The sequence below is a fragment of the Heterodontus francisci genome, chromosome 6 (assembly GCF_036365525.1).
Source record: "Heterodontus francisci isolate sHetFra1 chromosome 6, sHetFra1.hap1, whole genome shotgun sequence".
Taxonomy (NCBI): Eukaryota; Metazoa; Chordata; class Chondrichthyes; order Heterodontiformes; family Heterodontidae; genus Heterodontus; species Heterodontus francisci.
Window position 1 is genome coordinate 77,326,872 of NC_090376.1, and position 24,236 is coordinate 77,351,107.

The 24,236-nt window shown below is 43.7% G+C and overlaps 1 protein-coding gene across 3 annotated transcripts in view; it reads left to right on the forward strand.

The window, feature by feature from the left end:
- LOC137371396 (ankyrin repeat domain-containing protein 42-like) overlaps window positions 1-24,236 on the forward strand; it is a 77,114-nt gene that overhangs the window by 26,145 nt on the left and 26,733 nt on the right. For 2 of the 3 annotated variants that reach the window (XM_068033923.1, XM_068033922.1), the window contains exons 2-7: window positions 1,847-2,010; window positions 3,111-3,218; window positions 4,765-4,884; window positions 5,230-5,365; window positions 22,053-22,253; window positions 23,070-23,195. In XM_068033923.1, coding sequence (XP_067890024.1) covers window positions 1,847-2,010; window positions 3,111-3,218; window positions 4,765-4,884; window positions 5,230-5,365; window positions 22,053-22,253; window positions 23,070-23,195 — 855 coding nt within the window. The remainder of the gene's footprint in view (window positions 1-1,846; window positions 2,011-3,110; window positions 3,219-4,764; window positions 4,885-5,229; window positions 5,366-22,052; window positions 22,254-23,069; window positions 23,196-24,236) is intronic. The other variant, XM_068033924.1, reaches the window with a different exon arrangement.

The following is a 24,236-nucleotide window of genomic DNA, read 5'->3' on the forward strand; positions in this document are numbered from 1 at the left end:
TGCTGGCCAATCAGCAGCCTGGCAGCTCTTAGTCCCAGCAGCATCACTGGGAGTGGTGGCCACTGCTGGGTCTACACTCAGCTTCAGCAGGAAGAGGAAGGACGGATCCTGAAGGATGGTAAGTTTTTGGGGTCGTGCTGGGGACAATTGGCCGGGTCCCGGCAAGGCAAAGGGGTCAGTTAGTTTAGGGGGTGGTGGTGGGCAGTGTTGTGCATTGGGGGCAGTTGGGGTTTCGGGGGCGGCCCTCTGTGGATCAAGGGGGTCGGTTAGTTGGTGGGGGGTGGGGAGTGTTGTGCGTTGGGGGCGGTTGGGTGTCTGATTAGGAGGGCTCCCCCCAGCCCGCAAGAAGGCCGTCTGGTTTTACCAGGCGTGGTTCTTGGGGCCTTTGCTGTCCGGCCACCACGGTTAAAATACCAGCAGTGGCAGGAGGAGTCCCTTAAGTGTCAGTTAATTGGCACTTTAGGGTCTTGATTGGCATGAGGTGAGTGGGCCTTTTCTCACTGCCGCCGCCCCATCTAAAAATGCAGTGGAGGCGGGTAAACGTTAGGAATGCACCCCCCCGCCTTCCACTCAGTCGGTGGCTAGGGGACCAAAGACAATGACAATGACTTCAATCTTCCCAATGTTTATTTGACATTTCTGTGGCCTAAACCAATAATTCAAGTAGCCTTTTAACCAGTGCCATTCACTCTAACTCCAAAGGAAGATCTGCTTGTTCTATAGCACTGAAAAAGTTCAGAACATGATAGCCCTATGGACTATGACACTGCATATCGACTGGGGTGTCTCCAGCTCAATCCACAATTTGTGCTGAGTGGTGGTGTGGGAGCAAAGTAATTGTCTTCAGTGTCCCACACTACAGAAGGCAGAGAAACAGCCATTCCAACTTATGCTTGTGATTCAGAGACCCCTGCACACATGCTGATGAGGACAGGTTTGCTGTGATGTCCCAGTGGTGGAGTAGCCAGCCAGAAAATACCATTGAAGCTCACAAATTGTCCACTTAGATGAGGTCCCAGGGAATTGTCAGCACCAATGGAATTGTACCACATGATGAATTGGTGCCTTCAGGGAAGAAGGTGGGAAAAATGGTCCAGTGCTGAAAAGTCAAATGTGAAATGATGGAAATATTTTGTTTAGGTTTTTTTTAAATTAAATGTAAGATGCTCATTTTCCCCTTAATATCACTAGCAGAGTGGTTCCTAAACTTTTGTTATTGAAGGACTCCTTTTCAAATGCATTAGTAATTATGGGCTCCCATCTAACTTATACTACGGTATAATACTCATAATATGAAAGTGCTGCATGTAAAGAGTGCTTTAATAAGGCTTTTAAGAAAACAGATATTTCTTTGAGTTTAAATACGTAGTACTTAAATATACTTAGAAAAAAAAAACCCTCCCCTCTCTTGAACAAGGCAGAATCACCTGCCGGCTACTAACATCCTTGGTAACTGTGGGTCTACCTTGCAATCTTCCTGCCGCTCTCAACGCGCCTCCTCCCAATCTGTGGGGCATATGTGGCTGCAGTCCACTCCAACCTCGCGGCTCACACCAAGCCCGCCTACGGCCACTGCTCATTGTTTACTCTTGACCACAGTGCCCTCTGACCATGGCACTCAGACGGTCATGTCACCCACTCGTAACTCCAGCCCTGCTTGGTGAAGACTTTCATGTTACTTGGACCAACGGAAACTCGCTATGGGCCCCCAGTTTGAGAACCACTGCACTAGCACAACTTGAGCAAAACATAAATGCAAAGAAGTCCAATGGCATTAAAATTCTATTGTTATATAATTGCCAAATGTTAGTGCATTCATTTTTTTGAAATTATTTGTGTTTGACAGCTGCAAGAAAGAAGAAGTCTTTTGCCACAATTCATGGTGCAGTTAAAGCCAGTGATGTGGAGGAACTTGAACTGATGGTGAAAAATGGAGCCAGCATCAATGAAGTTGATCCTGTTCACAAATTCACTCCATTACAATGGGCAGTGCATTCAGATAGTTTAGAGGTGAAGAGCTGTTTACAACTGTATCAATAAATACATATAGATTATTTAAATGAGGCTCTATGCCACAGATTGCCAGCAGATTGGATTTAACGGCTGGTGGCCGGCTTTTCCAGGGTTTCAGTAACCTGGCAGTTAAAGGGAGGTGGGAGCTGCTAGATCCAATAGGTAAATGTTTTGCCAGCACTGCTTCTGGTCCAGGACGAGCCAGAGTATTTACCTGGTGCCTCAGGCAAACCTGCCATGATTTGCTTCCCTGTGACGGGCTGACACCCTGTGATCACTATCACATCGCCTACCCACCTCCCCTACCCCTCTGTCTGATTTCGCTCCCCACTCCCTGCTGTCCGATCACTCTTCCCCCTCTTCCCCCCCCCCCCCCTCCCCGTGTTAACTGACCTCTCTCCCCATACCCGCCAGGCGTCCGATCTCCCTCTCTCCGAGGCACCCCGACCCCTGACTATATTTCCAGGTTTCCCAGGTGCTGACAGAAGCCTCGCTGCCTTCCCCGCCTTCATGTAAATATAGGGGCCAAAGATAAACTGCGAGGAAGAGAATATGGGAAAATGTGTGAGAATCATTAAGAATGGGAGACTCAAGAAAGCCAGAGAGGGAGGCAGAAATAGTTGGAGAGTGGGAGTTAAATAGAGACCATTACAGGAAATGTTTATTATTACGTTTGTCAGCATACACCACACAGTTAAACTTGAACTAATGCACCTCCTGTACCTTAATCGTTTCCCATTCTCTGCCTCCTGTTTTCTCCAAATTTCTAAGAAATATTGCCAGAGTGTAGGTAATTGCTAACTTTACATTTATTAGCAAAACACTGAAGAGGGTGAGCGAGAGAGGAACAGAAATCAGACTGCTTGTCTGTTTATTTAAAAAAAAGCATATCTTTAAAATATGTTCAGAATATTCAGGGTTCTACAATATTTTCATTCTTGGTTTTGCCAGTCTATTACTAATTATGAATTGGTACTAATTTTAATAATTATCCAGCTATTTGAAAAGCAGCCTTATTATAAATTTAAAACATATCAATCCTAATCATATTTAATTTAAAAGAGCAGAATGTTTACAGTTCATTTTATATGTTACAGTGCCTGCACTGGTTGCTCTGGCATGGTGCTGATATGACTGATGTAACTCCCAGGGGCTGGACAGCAGTGCATATCGCAGCTATCAGGGGTCATGATGCATGTATGCAGGTAACTTAACTTTATTTCACATTATTCTTCTGCACCAAAATAAATATTTCAAACAGTGCAAAAGTGTGAAATTAATTTAGTCTCTAGTATATAGTATATGCAATTTTTTTTAATAAGCTATAGTTTTGGAGAGGGGAGAATGATGACTTGATAAGGCAGTGCACTTTCAGATCAGAAATTTTATTTCAAATCCAATAGACTGATAGATGAAGATCACCTCTCTTTATGAACCATAAGGGTTCTACAATATTTACTTTTAGTTCTTGTCTGTAAGCAACAGCGTGGGAGATCAACTAGTTGTAGCTAAACTTAAATCAATATTTTGCCTGTGTCCCTCACTCCTTTTTCCTCATCTTTCTTTTTCTCTAGGCATGTGAGCTTAGGTCATCTCAGCTAGGTACAAGACTGGCACAACTGCAACACTGGTAGATACTAAATTGTCAATACAGCTTAGAATCTTTAATGATAATAGGAGTGAAAATCCATACTGATGCAGTACCGAGCTCATCTTTTAAAGTTCAGGTTAAGGTTTATCACTGTGGCTATGCAGAGGGTGTTTGTCATGCAGTTAACTTGTACTATTTGTTATCTGTGAGTTAGTCAAATTTTCAGCACTGATATGTCTCACGTACAGCACTACATTCACTCTTTAATATTAATTGGCTATACATTCTGAAGTCTTGAAATGCTCTCAGTTTCTATCATGAGAGCAGCCTATGTGAGGTATTGCATTTGGGGAGGGCAAACAAGGCAAGGGAATACACAATAAATGGTAAGATACTGAGAAGTGTAGAGGAACAGAGGGACCTTAGAGTCCAAATGCACAGATCGCTGAAGGTAGTAGGACAGGTAGGTAAGGTGGTTAAGAAGGCATACATGATATTTTCCTTTATAAGCTGAGGCATAAAATATAACAGCTTGGAAGTTATGTTAGAACTGTATAAAAAAACTAGTTAAGTCACAACTGCATACAGTTCTGGCCACCACATTGCAGGAAGGATATGATCACTCTAGAGAAAGTACGGAGGAGATTTAGGAGGCTGTTTCCAGGAATGGAGAATTTTAGCTATGAGGAAAGATTGGAAAGGCTCGGGTTGTTTTCTTTGAAACAGAGGAGGCGAGAGGGGATTTAATTGAGGACTATAAAATTGAGGGATCTAGATAGAGTTGATAGGAAGGACCCATTTCCCTTAGCAGAGAGGTCAATAAAGAGGGGTTACAGATTTAAAGTAATTGGTAGAAAGGTTAGAGCGGAATCGAGAAATATTTTCACTCAGAGGGTTGTGGGGGTCTGGAATCCATTGACTGAAAGGGTAGTAGAGGCAGAAAATCTCATTGCATTTAACAAATACTTGGATATGCACTTGAAGTGCTGTAACCTACAGGGCTACAAACCAAAAGCTGGAAAGTGGGATTAGGCTGGAGAGCTCTTTCTTGGCCGGCACAGGCATGATGGGCTGAACGGCCGCCTTCTGTGCCATAAATTTTTATGTTTCTGTTTTGCAAAGAGAACTACAATATAATGTCTTCATGTGTTGCTCCTCAGGCCTTGGTAACAAACGGTGCAAACTTAACAGCGAAGGATGATAGAGGCTGCACTCCATCACACCTGGCTGCTGCCCATGGGCATTCGTACACACTTCAGATCATTCTTCGCAGTGGTGTGGTAAGGAACTGGTAGTTAACTATTAGGATTGATTTTATTCACAGTAAATTTCATGTCTCTAGGAAAGGGAGGATGGTCATTCATGGATTCGCTGTAGAAAGCAAACACACATGGATTGTATTAAAGTTTGAAAATAACTTTTGCTTTTTTATTGGCCTGGTAAACCTTGATAAATTAAAATTATTTCATAATTTGTTTGAACACTGAACAATATGGAAATGATTATCTAATTTCACTTTTACAGGTACTTGGGCTATACATGGATACACAGACACAGTGCACATTCAATGTTTGCTGAAATAGGATGTTAAATGTCACTTTTCTTTGCTCTTTTCTTTGCTCTAGGATACAAATCCAGCAGATAAAACTGGTTGGAGGGGTGTCCACTATGCTGCCTTTCATGGAAGACTGGGTTGCTTGCAACTTCTAGTCAGGTGGGGAGCAGATGTGAATGAAGTGGATCAGGATGGCAATTTACCAGGTAGACAATTACTGTGAGTTCTCCGCTGTAGAAAGCACCAAATGCTACCGGTGAGATTTTGGGAGCTTCACTGGCAAAAAGTACACTTCTTCCATACCTGCAGTTCATATAGAAAATTTGCTCGATTGTAATTTAATTTATGAGAGTGGGTAGATTGTAAACCTGCAGCAAAAAGTATTGAAACCTTATGCAATGTGTCTTGAGTCCAAATGCACTATACAGTAAACTAAGTTCTTGTAATGTTCTTATGTGGATATATTTTGTTACACAAGGGTTGTTGGTGTAGTTCTGCACATGTTGGAAACGACATACTGTTTAAGAGCCAGGATAATTAGACATCTGGCTGGAGTTTGGCTGAGTCAAGGGGATATGAAGCAATCTGCCTACTTGGAAGATATGGTTACAGCCTTTTGCGCGTGCTAGGAGTGGCTCATTGGCTTGTGGTCCCATTCTGATCATGGGAGTTGGTCTGAATCACGTAAGCTGCCAGGAAATGAATGCAGATTACCTGGTACCTCTCGACTTCCAGGCGGAGTGCAAACATTACTGGCTCTGATTGGTATATGTCCTACAGATGTTTCAACACATATTTGTTGTGGGAAGAAGAGTACTTTTGTTCCAGTGTAAGAATGTATCAGTGTGCTAGCCTTTGTGTTGCAGAATTGGCTTTCTGTTCAACAAGCAAGTGAAAGCCTGGGTATGCATAGACTGTGCCCATGGTGTTCACAGAATCATTACAGTGCAGAAGGAGGCCATTCGGCCCATTGTGTCCGCACTGGCCCTCTGAAAGAGCAATTCCCTCAGTTCCATTCCCCTGCCTTCTCCCCATAACCCTGCACATTCTTCCTTTTCATATAACTGTCTAATTCCCTTTTGAATTCTTCAATTGAACCTGCCTCCACCACGTTCTCAGGTAGCACATGCCAGACCTTAACCAGTCGCTGCGTGAAAACATTTTTCCTCATGTCACTTTTGCTTTTACCATATACCTTAAATCTGTGCCTGCTCGTTCTCGATCCTTTCATGAATGGGAACAGTTTCTCTCTATCTACTCTGTCCAGACCCCTCATGGTTTTACATACCTCTATCAAATCACCTCTCAGTCTTCTCTTCTCCAAGGGAAACAGTCCTAACTTCTCCAATCTATCTTCATAACTGAAATTACTCATGCCTGGAACCATTCGTGAATCTTTTCTGTACTCTCTCCAATGCCCTCACGTTTTTCCTAAAGTGCGGCGCCCAGAACTGGACGCAATACTCCAGCTGAGGCCGAATTAATGTCTTATACAAGTTCAACGTAACTTCCTTGCTCCTGTACTCTAGGCCCCTATTAATAAAGCCCAGGGTACTATATGCTTTATTAACCGCTCTTTCAACCTGGCCTGCCGCTTTCAATGACTTGTGTACATATACACCTACGTCCCTCTGCCCCTGCACCCACTTCAGAATTGTACCCTTTATTTTATATTGTTTCTCCATGTTCTTCCTACCAAAATGAATCACTGCACATTTCTCTGCAGTGAACTTCACCTGCCACCTGTCTGCCCATTCCACCAACTTGTCTATTTCCATTTGAAGTTCTACACTATCCTTCTCACAGTTCACAATGCTTCCAAGTTTTGTATCATCTGCAAACTTTGAAATGGTGCTCTGCTCACCAAGGTCTAGGTCATTAATATATATCAGGAAAAGCAAGGGTCCAAACACTGATCCCTGGGGAACTCCACTACAAACCTTCCTCCAGCCCGAAAAACATCCATTAACCATTACTCTTTGTTTCCTGTCACTCACCAATTTCGTATCCATGTTGCTACTGTCCCTTTTATTCCATGAGCTACAAGTTTTCTCACAAGTCTGTTGTGTGGCACTGTATCAAATGCCTTTTGAAAGTCCATGTACACCACATCAACAGCATTGCCCTCATCAACCCTCTGTTACATCCTCAAAAAACTCTAGCAAGTTAGTTAAACATGATTTCCCCTTAAGAAATCCATGCTAGCTTTCCTTAATTAACTCTCATTTGTCCATGTGACTATTGATTTTTTTTATTTTTTATTTATTTATTTATTAAGAGATACAGCACTGAAACCGGCCCTTCGGCCCATTATTTTTTCCAAAAGTTTTCCCACCACTGAAGTTAAACTGACTGGTCTGTAATTGTGTGGCTTTTTTTTTTACACTCTTTTTTTGAACAAAGGTGTAATGTTTGCAATTCTCCAGTCCTCTGGCACCACTCCCGAGCCTAAGGAAGACTGAAAAATGATGGCCAGTGCCTCTGCGATTTCCACCCTCACTTCCTTCTCTCAGTATCCTTGGATGCATCTCTTCTGGTTCTGGTGTTTTAGCCACTTGAATTACAGACAGCCTATTTAATACTTCTTTATCAATTTTAAACCTCTCTAATGTCTGACTTACCTCCTCTTTCAACATTGCCTGGGTTGCATCTTCTTCCTTGGTAAAGACTAAGTTCTTCATAGCTTCTGGACAGCTTCCCAAAATGGTTGAATGCAGGGTCACAACCGAATGCTTATGGTAAGATGCCTTTCTGGCAACAGTGCCTGCATCCTCAAGAGAGGGGTGGAATCTATCTAACATCTGTGGGTGCGGTGTAAGCTCAGTATCGAGGTTTTTTGTAAGTTCTTTGCATTGTCCTCTGTCTGGGAAACCAGCATGGGACAGACCTGAAGGTCTTTAAGAGAATTGTAGTACAGCTCCTCAGGTGAACTTTTTTTAAAAATTCATTCATGGGAAGTGGGCGACGCTGGCCAGGCCAACATTTATTGCCCATCCCTAATTGCCCTTGAGAAGGTGGTGGTGACTTTAAAGTTTTTGGAATTTGGCCAGGCCTTGGAGGTAGTGGAATAGCTCATGTTGGTGAGGTACATTTCTCTGCCTACACTTTGTCAAAGAATTGGCCTGGCCTACTGATACCCCCACCCCCCCCTGCCTTGTGCCAGGTTTGTAATGTGGTGAATATATCTAGGGAAAGGTCAATAGGCTTGTCAAAGGGACACTTACTTCATTCAAGGCTGATGATGTTATTATTACATGGGGGTAGATTATCACTTTGTCAGACTTTATTCAGGCGGGTGGAGAAGTTGCTCATGCCACCCACATGAAGTATCTGCAGAAAGGCCTAAGCCAGTTTGAGGGTCAGCCTCATTTCTTTAATGTGGGTAAGTACTAACAGCTGTGGAAGTGCTCATAGGCAGCTCGCTGAAATGGGATTGGTGGACAAGAATTTTGGTGGCTTTGCCACAGAGCTAAGTTGGAAATTATCTCTTTTAAGTGGGCCGAGGTAATAATGGGTGCGGGGCAAGGGGGTTTTGTGTGTGGATGAGCTAGCAGGGGTTGGGAGATTTTTGTGAGGCCAGGAAGTACATTCAACTGAAATAGCACCCCGTTTTGCATATTGAAAGTAAGCTCTCGTCTGAAAGAGACAGATACCAGGGCTGCCCTGCTGAAGAACCTGAAGTGAATGGCAACACCCATATATGTCATCTAAAACTCTGCTGTGCTTATCCTGTCCTGCACTAAGTCCCATTCATTCATCACCCTGTCCTTGCTGACCTACATTAACTCCCTGTCCTCCAATGCTTCATATTAAAAATGATCATTCTCATGGCCTTCATGGTCTCAGCTCTTGCTATCTGTATAACCTCCTCCAGCACTACAACCAACTTCCACTCTACTCCCGCACCCCCCCACCCCCCACCCCCGCAACCCCACCACCACCCAACTCTCCAACCCTTTGGCTCTGGCCTTTTGTGCACCACCCTGCACTTCCTCCTCATTATTTGTAGCCATGCCACCAACCACCTAGGGCCCATATTTTGGGCAGATTTCAGCCATGTCTCAACGGGTATCATTTTCACCTCTGAGTCAGAAGGTTGTGGGTTCAAGCCCCACTCTAGAGACATGAGCACAAAATCTAGGTTGACACTCCAGTGCAGTACTGAGGGAGTGCTGCACTGTCAGAGGCGCTATCCTTCAGATGAGACAGTGAACTGAGGCCCCATCTGACCTCTCAGGTGACAAAAGATTCCATGGTATTGTTTGAAGAAACGCAGGGGATTCTCCATGGTGTCTTGACCAATATTTATCCCTCCACCAACATTGTAGAGGAGTTTCAATCGGGTAGATAGAGAGAAACTGTTTCCATTGGCAGGAGGGTTGGTAACAAGAGTACACAAATTGAAAATAATTAGCAAAAAATCCAACGGGGAAATAAGGAGAATTTCTTTACACAGCAAGTTGTTATGATCTGAAAGGCACTACCTGAAAAGGTGGTGCACACAGATTCAGTAGTAACTTTCGAAAGAGAATTGGATATATACTTAAAAAGAAGAAATTTGTAGGACTTTGAGGAAAGAGCAGGGAGTTGGACTAACTGAACAGCTCTTCAAAGAGCCAACATAGAAATTATGATTTGAATGGCCTCTTTCTGTGCTGTATTCTATGATGATGAGCACTAAAAAACAAATGATCTGGTCATTGTCACATTGCTGTTTGTGAGAGCTTGCTGCCTGCAAATTGGCTTCTGTGTTCCCTACAGTACAACAGTGATTACACTTCAAAAAGTAATTAATTGGCTGCAAAACTGCTTTGGGACATCCAGAGGTTGTGAAAGGCAATATATAAATGCAAAGCTTTCTTTTGTTCATCCCTCTCTGCCCCCTAGCCTTCTCTGCCCCCTTTCCCTCTCCACACACCTTTCTCTCTCCCACTCTCTCCCTCTCCACACCCCTGCCCCCTCCCTCTCTGTGCCCCATCTTCCTCTCCACCCCTCCTCTCTGTGCCCCCTCTCCCTCTCCGTCCCCCCCCTCCATACCCGCCCCCCGCCCCCTTCCTCTTCTCGCCCATGACCCCTCCCTCCCACACGATGTATATCTAGGGCGGTAGAGAGGTCTTTAAACTAAATAGTGGGAGCGAGGGATCAAGTGAAAGAAGATATGATAAATTAAAGTGAGAGGACAAGGCAAGAGAGCAAGGTAGCAATAAGAGAAATAATAACCAGAGTGTGGCAGGAAGGGAAAGAATGTACAAAATTAAGAGCGTGCAAACAGCTAAGGCTAAAGGTTGCGTAAATAGTAAAAAGACAGAACTAAAGGCTCTGTGTTTGAATGCACGTGGCATTCCTAACAAAACAAATGCATTGACAGCTCAAATAGAAATAAATATGTATGATATGATAGCCATTACAGAGACATGGCAGCAAGATGACAAAGGCTGGGACCTGAATGTTCAAGGTTGCATGACATTTTGGAAGGACAGGAATCTAGGAAAAGGTGGAGGGGTAGCTCTGTTATTTAAGGATAACATTAGTATAATAGAGAGGTGACCTTAGTTCTAAAAATCAAGATGCTGGATCAGTTTGGGTAGAGATAAGAAATACTAAAGGTAGGAAGTCATTTGTGGGAGTAGTTAATAGGCCGCCTAACAGTAACCACACTGTAGGACGGGGTGTACAGGAAGAAATAATAGGGGCTTGTGAGAAAGGTAAGGCAATGATCATGGGTGATTTTAATCTATAGATAGATTGGACAAATCAGATTGGCAAAGGTAGCCTGGAAGATGAGTTCATGGAGTATGTTCGGGACAGTTTCTTAGAGCAGCACGTTCTAGAGCCAACCAGAAAGCGGGCTACTCTAGATCTGGTAATGTGTAATGAGACAGGATTAATTAATGCCCTCATAGTAAAGGCAGCCCCAGGTAACAGTGCTCACAACATGATTGAATTTTGCATTCATTTTTGAGGTGAGAAGAATGGATCTAAGACTAGCATTTTAAACTTAAATAAGGGTAATTATGAGGGTTTGAAACTGGGGATTCGGTTAAGGGATAGGTCAGTATCAATGTAACGGCAGACATTTAAGGAGATATTTCATAACAGTCAGCAAAGATGCTTTCCAGTGAGAAAGAAAGACTCTGGGGGAAGGATGCACCATCCATGACTAGCTAAGCAAGTTAAAGATCGTATCAAATTGAAAGAAAAAGTGTACAATTCAACGAAGAGTAGTGGCAGGTCAGAAGATTGGACAGAATATAAAAAACAGCAAAGAATGATGAAAAGAATAATGAGAGAGAAATTCGAATAAAACAGATAGTAAGAGTTTCTACAGGTATTTATAAAGGAAAAGAGTAAGTAAAGTGAATGTTGATCCTCTAGAGAGAGAGTCTGGGGAGTTAATAATGTAAAATAAAGAAATCGTGGAGAAATTGAACAGATTTTTTGCATCTGTCTTCACTGTAGAGGATACAAATAAAATCCCAGAAATAGTTGTGATTCAAGAGTTGAAAGGGAGGGGGGAACTTAAAACAATTACCATCACCAGGGAAAGGGTACTGAGAAAATTATTAGAATTAAAAGCTGACAAGTGCCCAGGTCCTGATGGACTTCATCCTAGGGTGTTAAAAGAAGTGGCTGCTGAGATAGTGGATGCATTGGTTTTAATTTTCCAAAATTCCCTAGATTCTGGAAAGGTCCCATCAGATTGGAAAATAGTGAATGTAACTCTGCTTTTCAAGAAAGGAGCAAGACAGAAAACAGGAAACTACAGGCCACTTAGCGTAACATCTATCATAGGGAAAATGCTGGAATCGATTATTAAGGAGGTTATAGCAGGTCAATTAGAAAATCTCAATGCAACCAGGCAGAGTCAACATGGTTTTGTGAAAGGGAAATCACGTTTGACTAATTTATTACAGTTCTTTGATGGAGTAACAAGCAACGTGGATAAAGGGGAACCTGTGGATGTGGTGTACTTGGATTTCCAGAAAGCATTTGACAAGGTGCCACATCAAAGCCTACTAAACAAAATAAGAGCCATGGTATAGGGGGTAGCATATTAGCATTGATAGATGATTGGTTAGCTAACAGGAAACAGAGAGGAGGCATAAATGGGTTGTTTTCAGGTTGGCAAGCTGTAGCTAGTGGAGTACCACAAGGATCAATGCTGGAGCTTCAACTATTTACAATCTATATCGATGACTAGGATAATGGGACAGAATGTATGGTTGCTAACTTTGCTGATGACACAAAGATAGGTAGGAGAGTAAGTTGTGAAGAGGACATAAGTAGTCTGCAAAGGATATAGATAGGTTAAGTGAATGGGCAAATATTTGACTGATGGAGTATAATGTGGAAAGTGTGAACTTGTCCAGTTTGGCAGGAAGAATAGAAAAGCAATATATTATTTAAATGGAGAGAGATTTTTTTTATTCGTTCCTGGGATGTGGGCATCGCTGGCTAGGCCAACATTTATTGCCCATCCCTAATTGCCTTTCAGAAGGTGGTGAGCTTCCTTCTTGAACTGCTGCAGTCCATGTGCGGTAGGTACACCTACAGTGCTGTTATGAAGGGAGTTCCAGGATTTTGACCCTGCTACAGTGAAGGAACGGTGATATAGTTCCAAGTCAAGGATGGTTTGTGGCTGGGAGGAGAACTTGCAGGTGGTGGTGCTGCCATACATCTGCTGCTCTTGTCCTTCTAGGTGGTAGAGGTCGCGGGTTTGGAAGATGCTGTCTAAGGAGCCTTGGTGCGTTGCTGCAGTGCATCTTGTAGATGGTGCACACTGCTGCCACTGTGCGTCGGTCGTGGAGGGAGTGAATGTTTGTGGATGGGGTGCCAATCAAATGGGCTGCTTTGTCCTGGATGGTGTCGAGCTTCTTGAGTGTTGTTGGAGCTGCACCCATCCAGGCAAGTGGAGAATATTCCATCACACTCTTGACATGTGCCTTGTAGATGGTGAACAGGCTTTGGGGAGTCAGGAGGTGAGTTACTTGCCGCAGGATTCCTAGCCTCTGACTTGCTCTTGTAGCCACGGTATTTATATGGCTGCTCCAGTTCAGTTTTTGGTCAATGGTGACCACCAAGATGTTGTTAGTGCGGGATTCAGCGATGGTAATGCCATTGAATGTCAAGGGGTGTTGGTTAGATTCTCTCTTGTTGGAGATGTTCATTGCCTGGCACAAATGTTACTTGCCACTTATCAGCCCAAGCCTGGATATTGTCCAGGTCTTACTGCATTTCTACATGGACTGCTTCAGTATCTGAGGAGTCGCCAGTGGTGCTGAACATTGTGCAATCATCAGCGAACATCCCTACTTCTGATCTGATGATTGAAGGAAGGCCATTGTTGAAGCAGCTGAAGATTGTTGGGCTTAGGACACTACCCTGAGGAACTCCTGCAGGGATGTCCTGGAGCTGAGATGATTGACCTGCAACAACCACAACCATCTTCCTTTGCACTAGGTACGATTGCAGAACTCTGAGATGCATAGGGATCTGGTTGTCCCTCGTACACGAAACACAAAATGTTAGTATGCAGGTACAGCAAGTGATTAAGAAGGCAATGCAATGTTGTTGTTTACTGCAAGGGGAATGAAATATAAAAGTAGAGATGTTTTGCTACTGTTGTACAGAGCATTGGTTAGACCACATCTAGAGTATTGTGTACAGTTTTGATCTCCTTACTTAAGAAAGGATATAATTGCATTGAAAGCAGTTCAGAGAAAATTCACTCGACTGATTCCTGGGATGAGAGGGTTATCTTATGAGGAAAGGTTGGACAGGTTGGGTCTATATTCATCGGAATTTAGAAGGATGAGAGGCGATCTTATTGAAACATACACAATCCTGGGACTTGACAGGGTAGATGTTGAAAGGATGTTTCCCCTTGTGGGAGAGACTAAAACTAGGGAGAACAGTTAAAAAATAAGGGGTCTCCCATTTAAGACAGAGATGGGAGAATTTGTTCTTCTGAGGGTTGTGAGTCTGTGGAAGTCCCATCCCGGAGAGTGGTAGAGCCACGGTCATTGAATGTTTTTAAGGCAGAGGCAGACAGCTTCTTGACAAACAAGGGCGTGAAAAGGTATCGGGGAAGGCAGGAAAGTGGAGTTGAGTCCACAAACCGATCAGCCATGATCTTATAGAATGGCGGAGAAGGCTCGAGGGGCCGAATTCCCTCCTCGTGCTCCTAGCTCGTATGTTTGTATGTTCGACTGAAGCTGGTCTGACAGTGTTTCGTCTATGACCCTGACTACTATTCTGTCCCACATCAGTTCCTCTCACAGAGTTTTGTACTTGTAATCCTTAGCTACTTTATACAGGTCATTAATTAATGAATCAATACTTCCACCAAATTTTTGGGTGTATTTATTGAACTTAGCTCATGAAAAGTGCAGTGATGAAAATACAAAAAATAAATTGGAGTTAAAAAAATTAGAACAATTTTAAAAGGACTGGTACATTTGCTTTCAACAAGATGAAGGACACAATTGCTTGACAAATTGCTTGACAAATCCTGCACTAAAAGACACATCCATCTCTACTCGAACTAAAACCAATTACAAATAGATGTGAGCTATACACAAATGAGCTAAAACAAAGGCACTCCCAGACTCGGGTTGATTGTCATTCTTCCATTTATGAAAGGTGATGGACACACGGCAAACAATCCATTTAGGTGAGGTCTGTTCTCTTGATGCACCTTGCCGCTTATCAGTCCTAACACGATTGTTATCCAGGTCTTTCTGCATGGGGGCACAGACTAGTTCATTAACTGAGGAGTCATAAATGGTGCTGAACATTGTGCAATCATCAGCAAACGTCCCCACTTCTGACCTTATGATGGAGGGAATGTCATTGATGAAGCAGCTGAAGATGGTTGGGTCCAGGACACTACCCTGAGGAACTCCTGCAGTGATGTCCTGGGGCTGAGATGATTGACCTCCAACAACCACAACCATCTTTCTTTGCACTAGGTAATGCTCTGATTCCCATAGACTTCAATTTTGCAGGGCACCTTGATGCCACACTTGGTTAAATTCTGCCTTGATGTCACCTCACTCTTGCCTCACCTATGGAATTTAGCTCTTTTGACCATGTTTGTACCAAGGCTGTAATTGAAATCTGCAGCCAAATGGTCCTGGCGGAACCCAAACTAAGCATCGGTGAACAGCTTATTGGTGAGTAATTGCCTCCTGATAGCACTGTTGATGCCACCTTTCATCACTTTGCTGATGATTAAGAGTAGACTGATGTAGTGGTAACAGGTTGGAAATCTGTCTGAAATACAGTGTACTAAATTGAAAGAAGTACAAGTAAATCGCTGCTTCACTTGAAGGGAGTGTTTGGATCCTTAGTGAGGAGAGAGGAGGTAAAGGGGCAGGTATTACACCTCCTTGCATGGGAAGGTGCCGTGGGAAGGGGACGAGGGGTCAGGGAAATGGAGGAGTGGACAAGGGTGTTGCGGAGAGAACGATCCCTTTGTCTGAAATTATTGAACTCAATGTTCAGTCCAGTAGGCTGATGGGTGCCTAATCGGTAAATAAGATGCTGTTCCTCAAGCTTGCATTGATGTTCACTGGAACACTACAGCAAGCCCAGGTCAGAGATGTGGGCATGAGAGCAGGGCAGGGTGTTGAAATGGCAAGCGACAGGAAGCTCGGGGTTAGGTTTTCGGACAAAGTGGTCACCCAATCTGCGTTTGGTCTCCCCAATGTAGAGGAGACCGCATTATGAGCAGCGAATAGGGCGGCACAGTGGCGCAGTGGTTAGCACCGCAGCCTCACAGCTCCAGGGACCCGGGTTCGATTCCGGGTACTGCCTGTGTGGAGTTTGCAAGTTCTCCCTGTGTCTGCGTGGGTTTTCTCCGGGTGCTCCGGTTTCCTCCCACAAGCCAAAAGACTTGCAGGTTGATAGGTAAATTGGCCATTATAAATTGTCACTAGTGTAGGTAGGTGGTAGGGAAATATAGGGACAGGTGGGGATGTTTGGTAGGAATATGGGATTAGTGTAGGATTAGTATAAATGGGTGGTTGATGTTCGGCACAGACTCGGTGGGCCGAAGGGCCTGTTTCAGTGCTGTATCTCTAATCTAATCTAATACAGTATACTAAATTGAAAGAAGTACAAGTAAATTGCTGCTTCAGCTGAGGTAATTGGCTGGATTGGATTTGTCCTGCTTTTAGTTGACAGGGCATACCTGGGCAATTTTCCACATTGTCAGGTAGATGCCAGTGTCATAGCTATACTGGAACAACTTGGCTAGGGGTGCGGCTAGTTCTGGAGAACAAGTCTTCAGTACAAGAGCTGGGATGTCGTTGGGTCCATAGCCTTTGCTGTATCTAGTGTGCTCAGCTATTCCTTGATATCACGTGGAGTGTATCGAATTGGCTGATGATCGGCATCTGTGATACTGGAGATCTCAGGAGATGGCCAAGATGGATCATTCACTCTGGACTTATGGCTGAAAATATTACTATGGAATCCCTGCTTCCTCCCCAGTCGCTAGGAAATTTAGTTTGTATTGCTGTTTCCTTTATATCACCTTTGCAGACAGATATTTCCAGTTCTTTGATTTGCTGTTATTCTTGGGAGTTGGTATTGCAGAGCTCTGAGTGCATAGCCTGGACGACTCTCAGGAAGTTTCTATCTTCCGCTTTTAGGTCTAGATGGGTCAATTTGTGGGAACCTTGTTTTGGTCCAGGGCTGGTTTCAATGGCAGCTGGCTCCATTATTGGCTTGGAGTTCAAAGGTTTTGTCTAAAATGATGTTTGGTGTGCGCCATGGCCAGTTGAAGATGCTGATGTTGTTTGGTCGTGGGAAGTTTGCTATTGTCCAGGTCCTTGGTGTGCAGTATGGTGAGATGGTAACATTGAGTTACATAGTAACATAGAATTTACAGCTCAGAAACAGGCCATTCAGCCTAACTGGTCTATGCTAGCATTTATGCTCCACATGATCCTCCTCCTATCCCTCTTCATCTCACCCTGTCAGCGTATCCTTTTGTTCCTTTCTCCTTTGATGCATCTATGCTGTTCACCTCAACTACTCCTTGTGTTAGAGCGATCCACATTCTTACAACTCTTTGGGTAAAGAAGTTTACCGTGGTGAGAAGTGTTTATTTCTGGACTCTTGTGCTCAGGCTCTTTGCTCTTCCTCTAGTTATATTTGTTGGGAACAGCCTTTGTGCTTCTGTCGTCTCTGGGTATTGGGGTAGGACATTTCTTTAGCTGCTCAGACGGTAAGGTTCCTGGTGGTACAGTAGAGGAGCAGTTGGTATGTCCACTTTGGAAAGGATTATCTGGAACTGACATTTGGATTCTTAAATGTGGGCACATTTCAGCACTAGCATTTACCTATTAAGTGTGGGGCTTCTCTTCTGGGCTAGAGCAGAATTATAGTGAACAGGTCCACCAGGCAGTCAAAGAAAAGGGACTCCAAAACCAAAATGTGGATATTTGCTCAAATCCCCTAAGAATATGTGTATTTTAAAAAAGAAACATATTTAAAACCAAGTGATGCATCAGAACAGTCTATTGCCAGGTGTGTGAGATGGTATTGGATATATATACCGGCTGGTAAAGTTCTACAGCTAGCTTGGAATCTCCATTATACACCTTTCACGCACATATTTGACTTGAGTTATGATTAACATGTCATAAGTGCGATGTATTGATTTCAAGAGTGTGATTTCTTTTTTCCAAGTTTTCTCCCTGAGTACTGTTGGAGTACAGGTACCTTACCCAAATTGTCATTTTTCACATCTGAGCTTAAACGGTAAGCGGGGAGTTTTAACCTGGGTGAGCACATGGGATTGGGTGTGGTGGAAAATTCCGAGTGCGTTGGGAAGCTGGCTTCAACCAGCTGACTTCTGGGTTTTACGGATGTGGGACAAAGGGTTGGCAGCCAACTTGTTCCCAGGAGGCAGGTTGGCATTTTAAATATGTCAATAAGCCTGGCAGCCTCTGATATAACTTTGCTTTTACAACAACACAGCAGCAACTTATATTTGTATAGCACTTTTAATGTAATAAATTGTCCCGGGGGCTTCACAGGTGCATTGTAAAACAAAAGATGACATAGAGACACATAAGGCGATATTAGAGAACCTGACCAAAAGCTTGGCCAAAGAGGTAGGTTTGAAGGAGTTTCTTAAAGGAGGAAAGCAAGGTAAAGAGGCAGAGAGGTGTAGGGAGGGAATTCCCGAGCTGAGGGTCTACACAACCGAAGGCATGGCTACTAATGGTGCAGAGATTAAAATCGATGCTTAAGAGGCCAGAATTAGATGAGCGCAGATATCTAGGAGGGTCGTGGGCTGGAGAAGATTACAGAGCGAGGGAGAGGCATTTGAAAACAAGGTTGAGAATTTTAAAATCAAGATATTGCTTGACTGGGAGTCAATGTAGGTCAGCGAGCACCCGGGTGATAGGTGAACAGGACTCGGTGTGAGTTAACACACAGACAGCAGAGTTATGGATGACCTGAAGTTTGCATAGGGCATAATGTGGGAGACCAGCCAGGAGTGTTGGAACAGTTAAGTTCCGAGGTAACAAAGGCATGCATGAGAGTTTCAGCGGCAGGGGAAGTGAAAAGGAAAGTAAGACAGGCAAAGAGAGAATATGAGAATAGAGTGGCAGTCAACATAAAAGGGAACCCAAAAATCTTCTACCGGAATGTAAATAGTAAGTGGGTAGTAAGAGGTGGATGGGGCCTATTCGGGACAAAGAGGGTGATATTTGCTTAGAGGCACAGGGCAAGGCTAGAATACTTAATGAGTACTTTGTGTTGGTGTTTACTAAGGAAAAGGATGCTGACAAAATATTAGTACAAGTGGAGGTGGTAGAGGTAATGGATGGGGTGAAAATTGATAGGAAGGATGTACTGGAAAGGCTGGCTATGCTTAGAGTGGATATGTTGCCTGGTCTGATGGCTTGCATCCCAAGTTGCTAAGGGAAGTGGGGGATGGAGATAGTGAAAAGGCTTTCCATAATCTTCCAATCTTCCCTAGATACGGGGGAGGTGCCAGAGGAGTGGAGAGTAGCAAATTTCTTAATCCAGAATTGGTGTAAGGACATTCCTAGTAACTATAGGCTGGTCAGTTTAACATCAGTGGTGGGTAAGGTTTTGGAAACAATAATCAGGGAAAAAATCAACAGGCATTGGAGAGGTTTGAATTAATTAAGGAGAGCCATCATGGATTTGCAAAAAGCAGATTGTGCTTGACTAATCTAATTGCATTTTTTGATCAAGTAACAGAGAAGGTTGATGAAGGGAAAGTAATGCATGTTGTCTATTTGTATTTTATGAAAGTGTTTAACAAAGTACCACACAAAAGGTTGGTTAACAAAATTGAGGCTTGTGGAATAGGAGGGTAAGTGTCAGCTTGGATAAAAAATTGGCATAAGGACAAAAATCAGTGAGTCATGGTAAATGGTTGTTTTTCAGACTGGAGGATGGTAGGCAATGGTGTTCCCTAAGGGTCAGTACTGGGACCACTGCTTTTTTGATATATATAAATGACTTGCATATTGGAATACAGAGTAAAATTTCAAAATTTGCCGATAATACCAAACTTGAAGCTGCAGCAGACAGTGAGGATGATGCCATAGATAGGACATAGATAGGCTAGCAGATTTGGCAGACAAGTGACTGGTGGAATTTAATACAGAGAAGTGTGAGGTGATGCATTTTGGCAGAAGGGATAGGGAAAGGCAATATAGACTAAATGGCAGTGTACAGGGACAGAGACACCTGGGGGTTCATGTGCATAGATCTTTGAAGGTGGCAGGACATATTGAGAGAGTAGTTAGCAAAGCATGTAGGATCTTGGGCTTCATAAATCAAGGTATTGCGCACAAAAGCAGGGAAGTTATGCTGAAACTGTATAAAACTCTGGTTAGGATACAACTAGAGTATTGTGATCAGTTCTGGTCACCACACTTTAGGAAAGATGTGAGGGTTTTTGAGAGGGTGCAGTGGAGATTTACCAGAATGGTTTCAGGGGTGAGGGCTTTTAGCTACAAGGTGAGGTTGGTGAAACTGGGGTTGTTCTTCTTGGAGCAAAGGTTTTGGCAGGAGATTTGATAGAGGCGTACAAGATTATGACAGGTTTAGATAAGGTAGACCAGGAAAGGCTGTCCTCATTAGCTGATGGTGCAAGAACTCGGGGACATGGATTTAAGGTTTTGGACAAGAGATGCTGGGTGGATGTGAGGAAGAACTTTTTTCTGCAGCAAGTGGTAATGACCTGGAACGCGCTGCCTACAAGGGTGGTGAAGTCGGAGATGATGTATGATTTCAAAAGGAAATTGGATGGGACACTCGAAGGAAATAAACTTGCAGGGCTGCGGGGATGGAGCGGGGGAGTGGGACTGATTGGATTGCTCTACAGGGAATCGGCATGGACTTGATGGGCCTCCTTCTGTGCTGTATGACTCTATGAACTGCGTTGGGGCAAACTCAGACAATGTTACGGAGGTGGAAAAAGGTCAAACATGACTCCAAGGTTGCAAACAGACTGGTTTAGTCTCTGACTGTTGCCAAGGAGAGGGATGGTGTTGCTAGCTTGGGAATGGGGTTTGGAACGGGGTTTTTCCAATATTTGGTTGGAGCAAGTTTCTGTTCATCCAGTACTGGATGTCGGATAAGCAGTCTGATAATTTAGCAACAGTGGAGGAGCCCTGAGAGAGGTGGTGGTGAGGTAAAGCTGGGGTTGTCAGAGTACATGTGAAAACTAACGCAATGCTTTTGGATGATGTCACGAAGGGTTGCATGTAGATGAGAAATAGGAGGGGGTCACGGATAGATCTTTGGGGGACCGCAGAAAACAGTGCAGGAGTAGGAAGAGAAACCATTGCAGAGATACTCTGGATACAATGAAATAGATACAAATGGAACCATGTGAGAGCAGTCCCACCCAACTGGATGATAGTGGAGAGGCGTTGGAGGAGGATAGTGTGGTCAGCCACGTCAAAGGCTGTAGACAGGTCAATAAGGACGAGGAGGGAAAGTTTACCTTTGCCAAAATCACATAGGATATCATTTGTGACTTGATAAGAGCTGTTTCAGTACTGAGGCAGGGGTGGAACCTGATTGGAGCGATTCAAACATGGAGCTCCAGGAAAGATAGGTATGGATTTTGGAGGCAACAACAGTTCAAGAACATTGGAGAGGAAAGGGAGGTTGGAGATGGGACAGTAGTTTGCAAAGACAGTGAAGTCAAAGGTTTTTTTTGAGGAGAGATGGGCAACACCTGAAGAGAGGGAATGGTAACAACATTGGCTAACTGGGGGACCAGGAGGGGAAGTTGGGTGGTCAGTAGTTTAGTGGGAATAGGGCCGAGGGAGCAGGAGGTGCGTTTCGTGGCTGACTTCCAGGCAGGGAACCTGTCAGCTAAAACTCCACAGCATGCAGGGAAACCCTGACTAAGTTTTTTTTAAATTTCCAAAATATACTTTATTCATAGAAATCTGTAAAACATACATTACCAAACAATTTCAAACAGCACCAAGTCAAAAAATACAAACAGTGCAAAGGTGATCAGTTTCCTTCAATACAATCGTGAGTTGCCTCACAACCTTTCCATTTCATTTGTCATGCCAGGTGCATTTTTAAGTGTCAGTACATTATTCAACTATGTGGGGTGCCCTAATCCTAGACTATTCATTTTTTGTGTGACATCCATACACATGCACTTTTCAGTAAGGTTCACTGGATATGGAACAGCAGTGAGAACCTGACCAATTTAAATTGTTTTGTATAAGTAGCCACACTGTTAAAATACTGCTGACTGAACTGCGCGGGATACTATTAACAGTTTGGTTGTCACTTATTTGAATTATTGTAAAAGGCAGTAATGTTGTGTACTTTTAACATGTTTTGCTATTCTTTGAATGGTAGCTCATCTTGCAGCAATGGAGGGCCAATTGCATTGCTTTAAGTTTCTTGTCTGCCATGGGGTTAGCATCACTCATGTACTGGCAGCCAGAAATGATCAAGGTGAAACCTCGAAGGATCTTGCAAAGAGATTCTACAAGGACAACATAGTGCAGTACATTGCAGCTGTGGAATATGAACGGGATCATCTAGTCGATCAAGAAAGTAAGCAGACAAGATGATCGAAAAGAATTCTTCCCTTTTCCCAGTCAACACTGTCACATTTAGTTCACTAAGCAGTTGCTTCAGATCATGGTGTTGTTTAAGGAAGTGGTTTGTTAACATCAAACACAGAAGCTTTGTGGCATTTGCAGAACAAGATTTTTTTTTTCAGTTTACAAGCGTGGTATTTCTTAAGTGGTTATATACAATATTGCAAAGAAGGATTAATGAATAATATAGCTTTTATTTATTTATTATTTTTTATTTTCTCATTGCAGAACATTTTAAAAAATCATAGTTTTAAAAAACATTTGCAGGATGCTTACCACTGGTAGGTGGGTTTCTACATGACTGATATTAGCAGTTAACCAGCAATCAAGTGAGGCAAAATAAACAATGTGACTTTTTTAGCTGTGCTCCTATGTGGCAGGATTGCACAAAGCTCACCTAGTTGACAAAAGTGAGTCCAAGAGAGAAAATAGCCCAGGAATTCAGTTGTTACAGTCACGTTGCGAAATAAACAAGAAGGGAAGACTGATGAAAAAGTTTTTTCTTCTTCGGTTAGGAAAATCAGAAAATTATTCAAGTTGGTCTTACCTTTAAAATCACCAAACAGTTGGTTCAAGAGCAGCATTAATGCCTGGAAGCATGCACTTACCCTCTGGTTGTGGAGTGAAGTAAAAGTGTGTCGGGGTACATAAATTAGAGGGCAATGATCCAAAATGTTGTGGACAAATGAGAACTTGCTATCATTATTTTGACAAGTTTAAAATGAAACATGTAAGTAATCATGATCTGCAGTTTCCTGCTTATTTTTAGATTTGGCATTTCCTGCTCATGTAAGTGCATTCAAAGGAGATCACAAGACTCTGCGACAACTAGTGGAATCTGGAGTAATTAACATCAATGAACGAGATGACAAGGGCTCCACCCCCATGCATAAAGGTCAGTCCTGTCCCTTTCACAATATTGTTTGCAATAAAAATCATTAGCGCACAGGCATTTTAGTCCTGCAACCTCAGTTTAAGCGCTGATGAGGTAAAGGCCTCTGCTAACCAAGCACTTGTAAATTAAAATAATCTCGACCAGGGTTGTCCAACAGATGGCCCGCGGGCCAGGATCTGGCCCACCAAAGGTTTCCATCCGGCCCGTGGATGTAAACTGTACCGGGCCATTTCTCATCCTTGCCAGGGATCGGCAACATGTTCATCCACAGACACCAATGTCCATGGTAAAAATTTTGAGGTCCATGACTGGTAATTTCAGAGGTGAGAAATTTCCCATTGGCTTCTTTAGACAAGCGTTTAAAAAAAAAAAAAATCACAATGCCAGTTTCACAGCTGACAGGTGCTAGGAGTGGGAACAACGGCTTCTGAATTTCGGATAGATTCGGCCTTTTCCGGTGGGTTCCAGTTTTTTTTTTTGAAGGTGGTCGGAAAAGCCCGAATCTGTCCGAAGTTCATGAACTGCTGTTCCCGCTCCCTGCACCTGTCAGCTGTGAAACTGCCATTGCAACTTTTTTTTAAAAACTGACCAACCACAAAGCTGTTCTACTGACCATTCCCACTCTGTGCAACTGTCAGACAGAAGGAGAGGGGGGGAGGCAGAGAGAGAGAGAGAGGGGGGGGAGGCAGAGAGAGAGAGAGGGGGGGAGGCAGAGAGAGAGAGAGGGGGGGAGGCAGAGAGAGAGAGAGAGAAGGGGGGAGGCAGAGAGAGAGAGAGAGAAGGGGGGTGGCAGAGAGAGAGAGAGAGAAGGGGATGGCAGAGAGAGAGAGAGAGAGAGAGAGAAGGGGGGTGGCAGAGAGGGAGGGAGAGAGGAGAGAGAAGGGGGGTGGCAGAGAGGGAGGGAGAGAGAGAGAGAAGGGGGGGTGGCAGAGAGGGAGAGAGAGAGAGAAGGGGGGTGGCAGAGAGGGAGAGAGAGAGAGAAGGGGGTGGGGTGGCAGAGAGAGAGAGAGAAGGGGGGTGGCAGAGAGAGAGAGAGAAGGA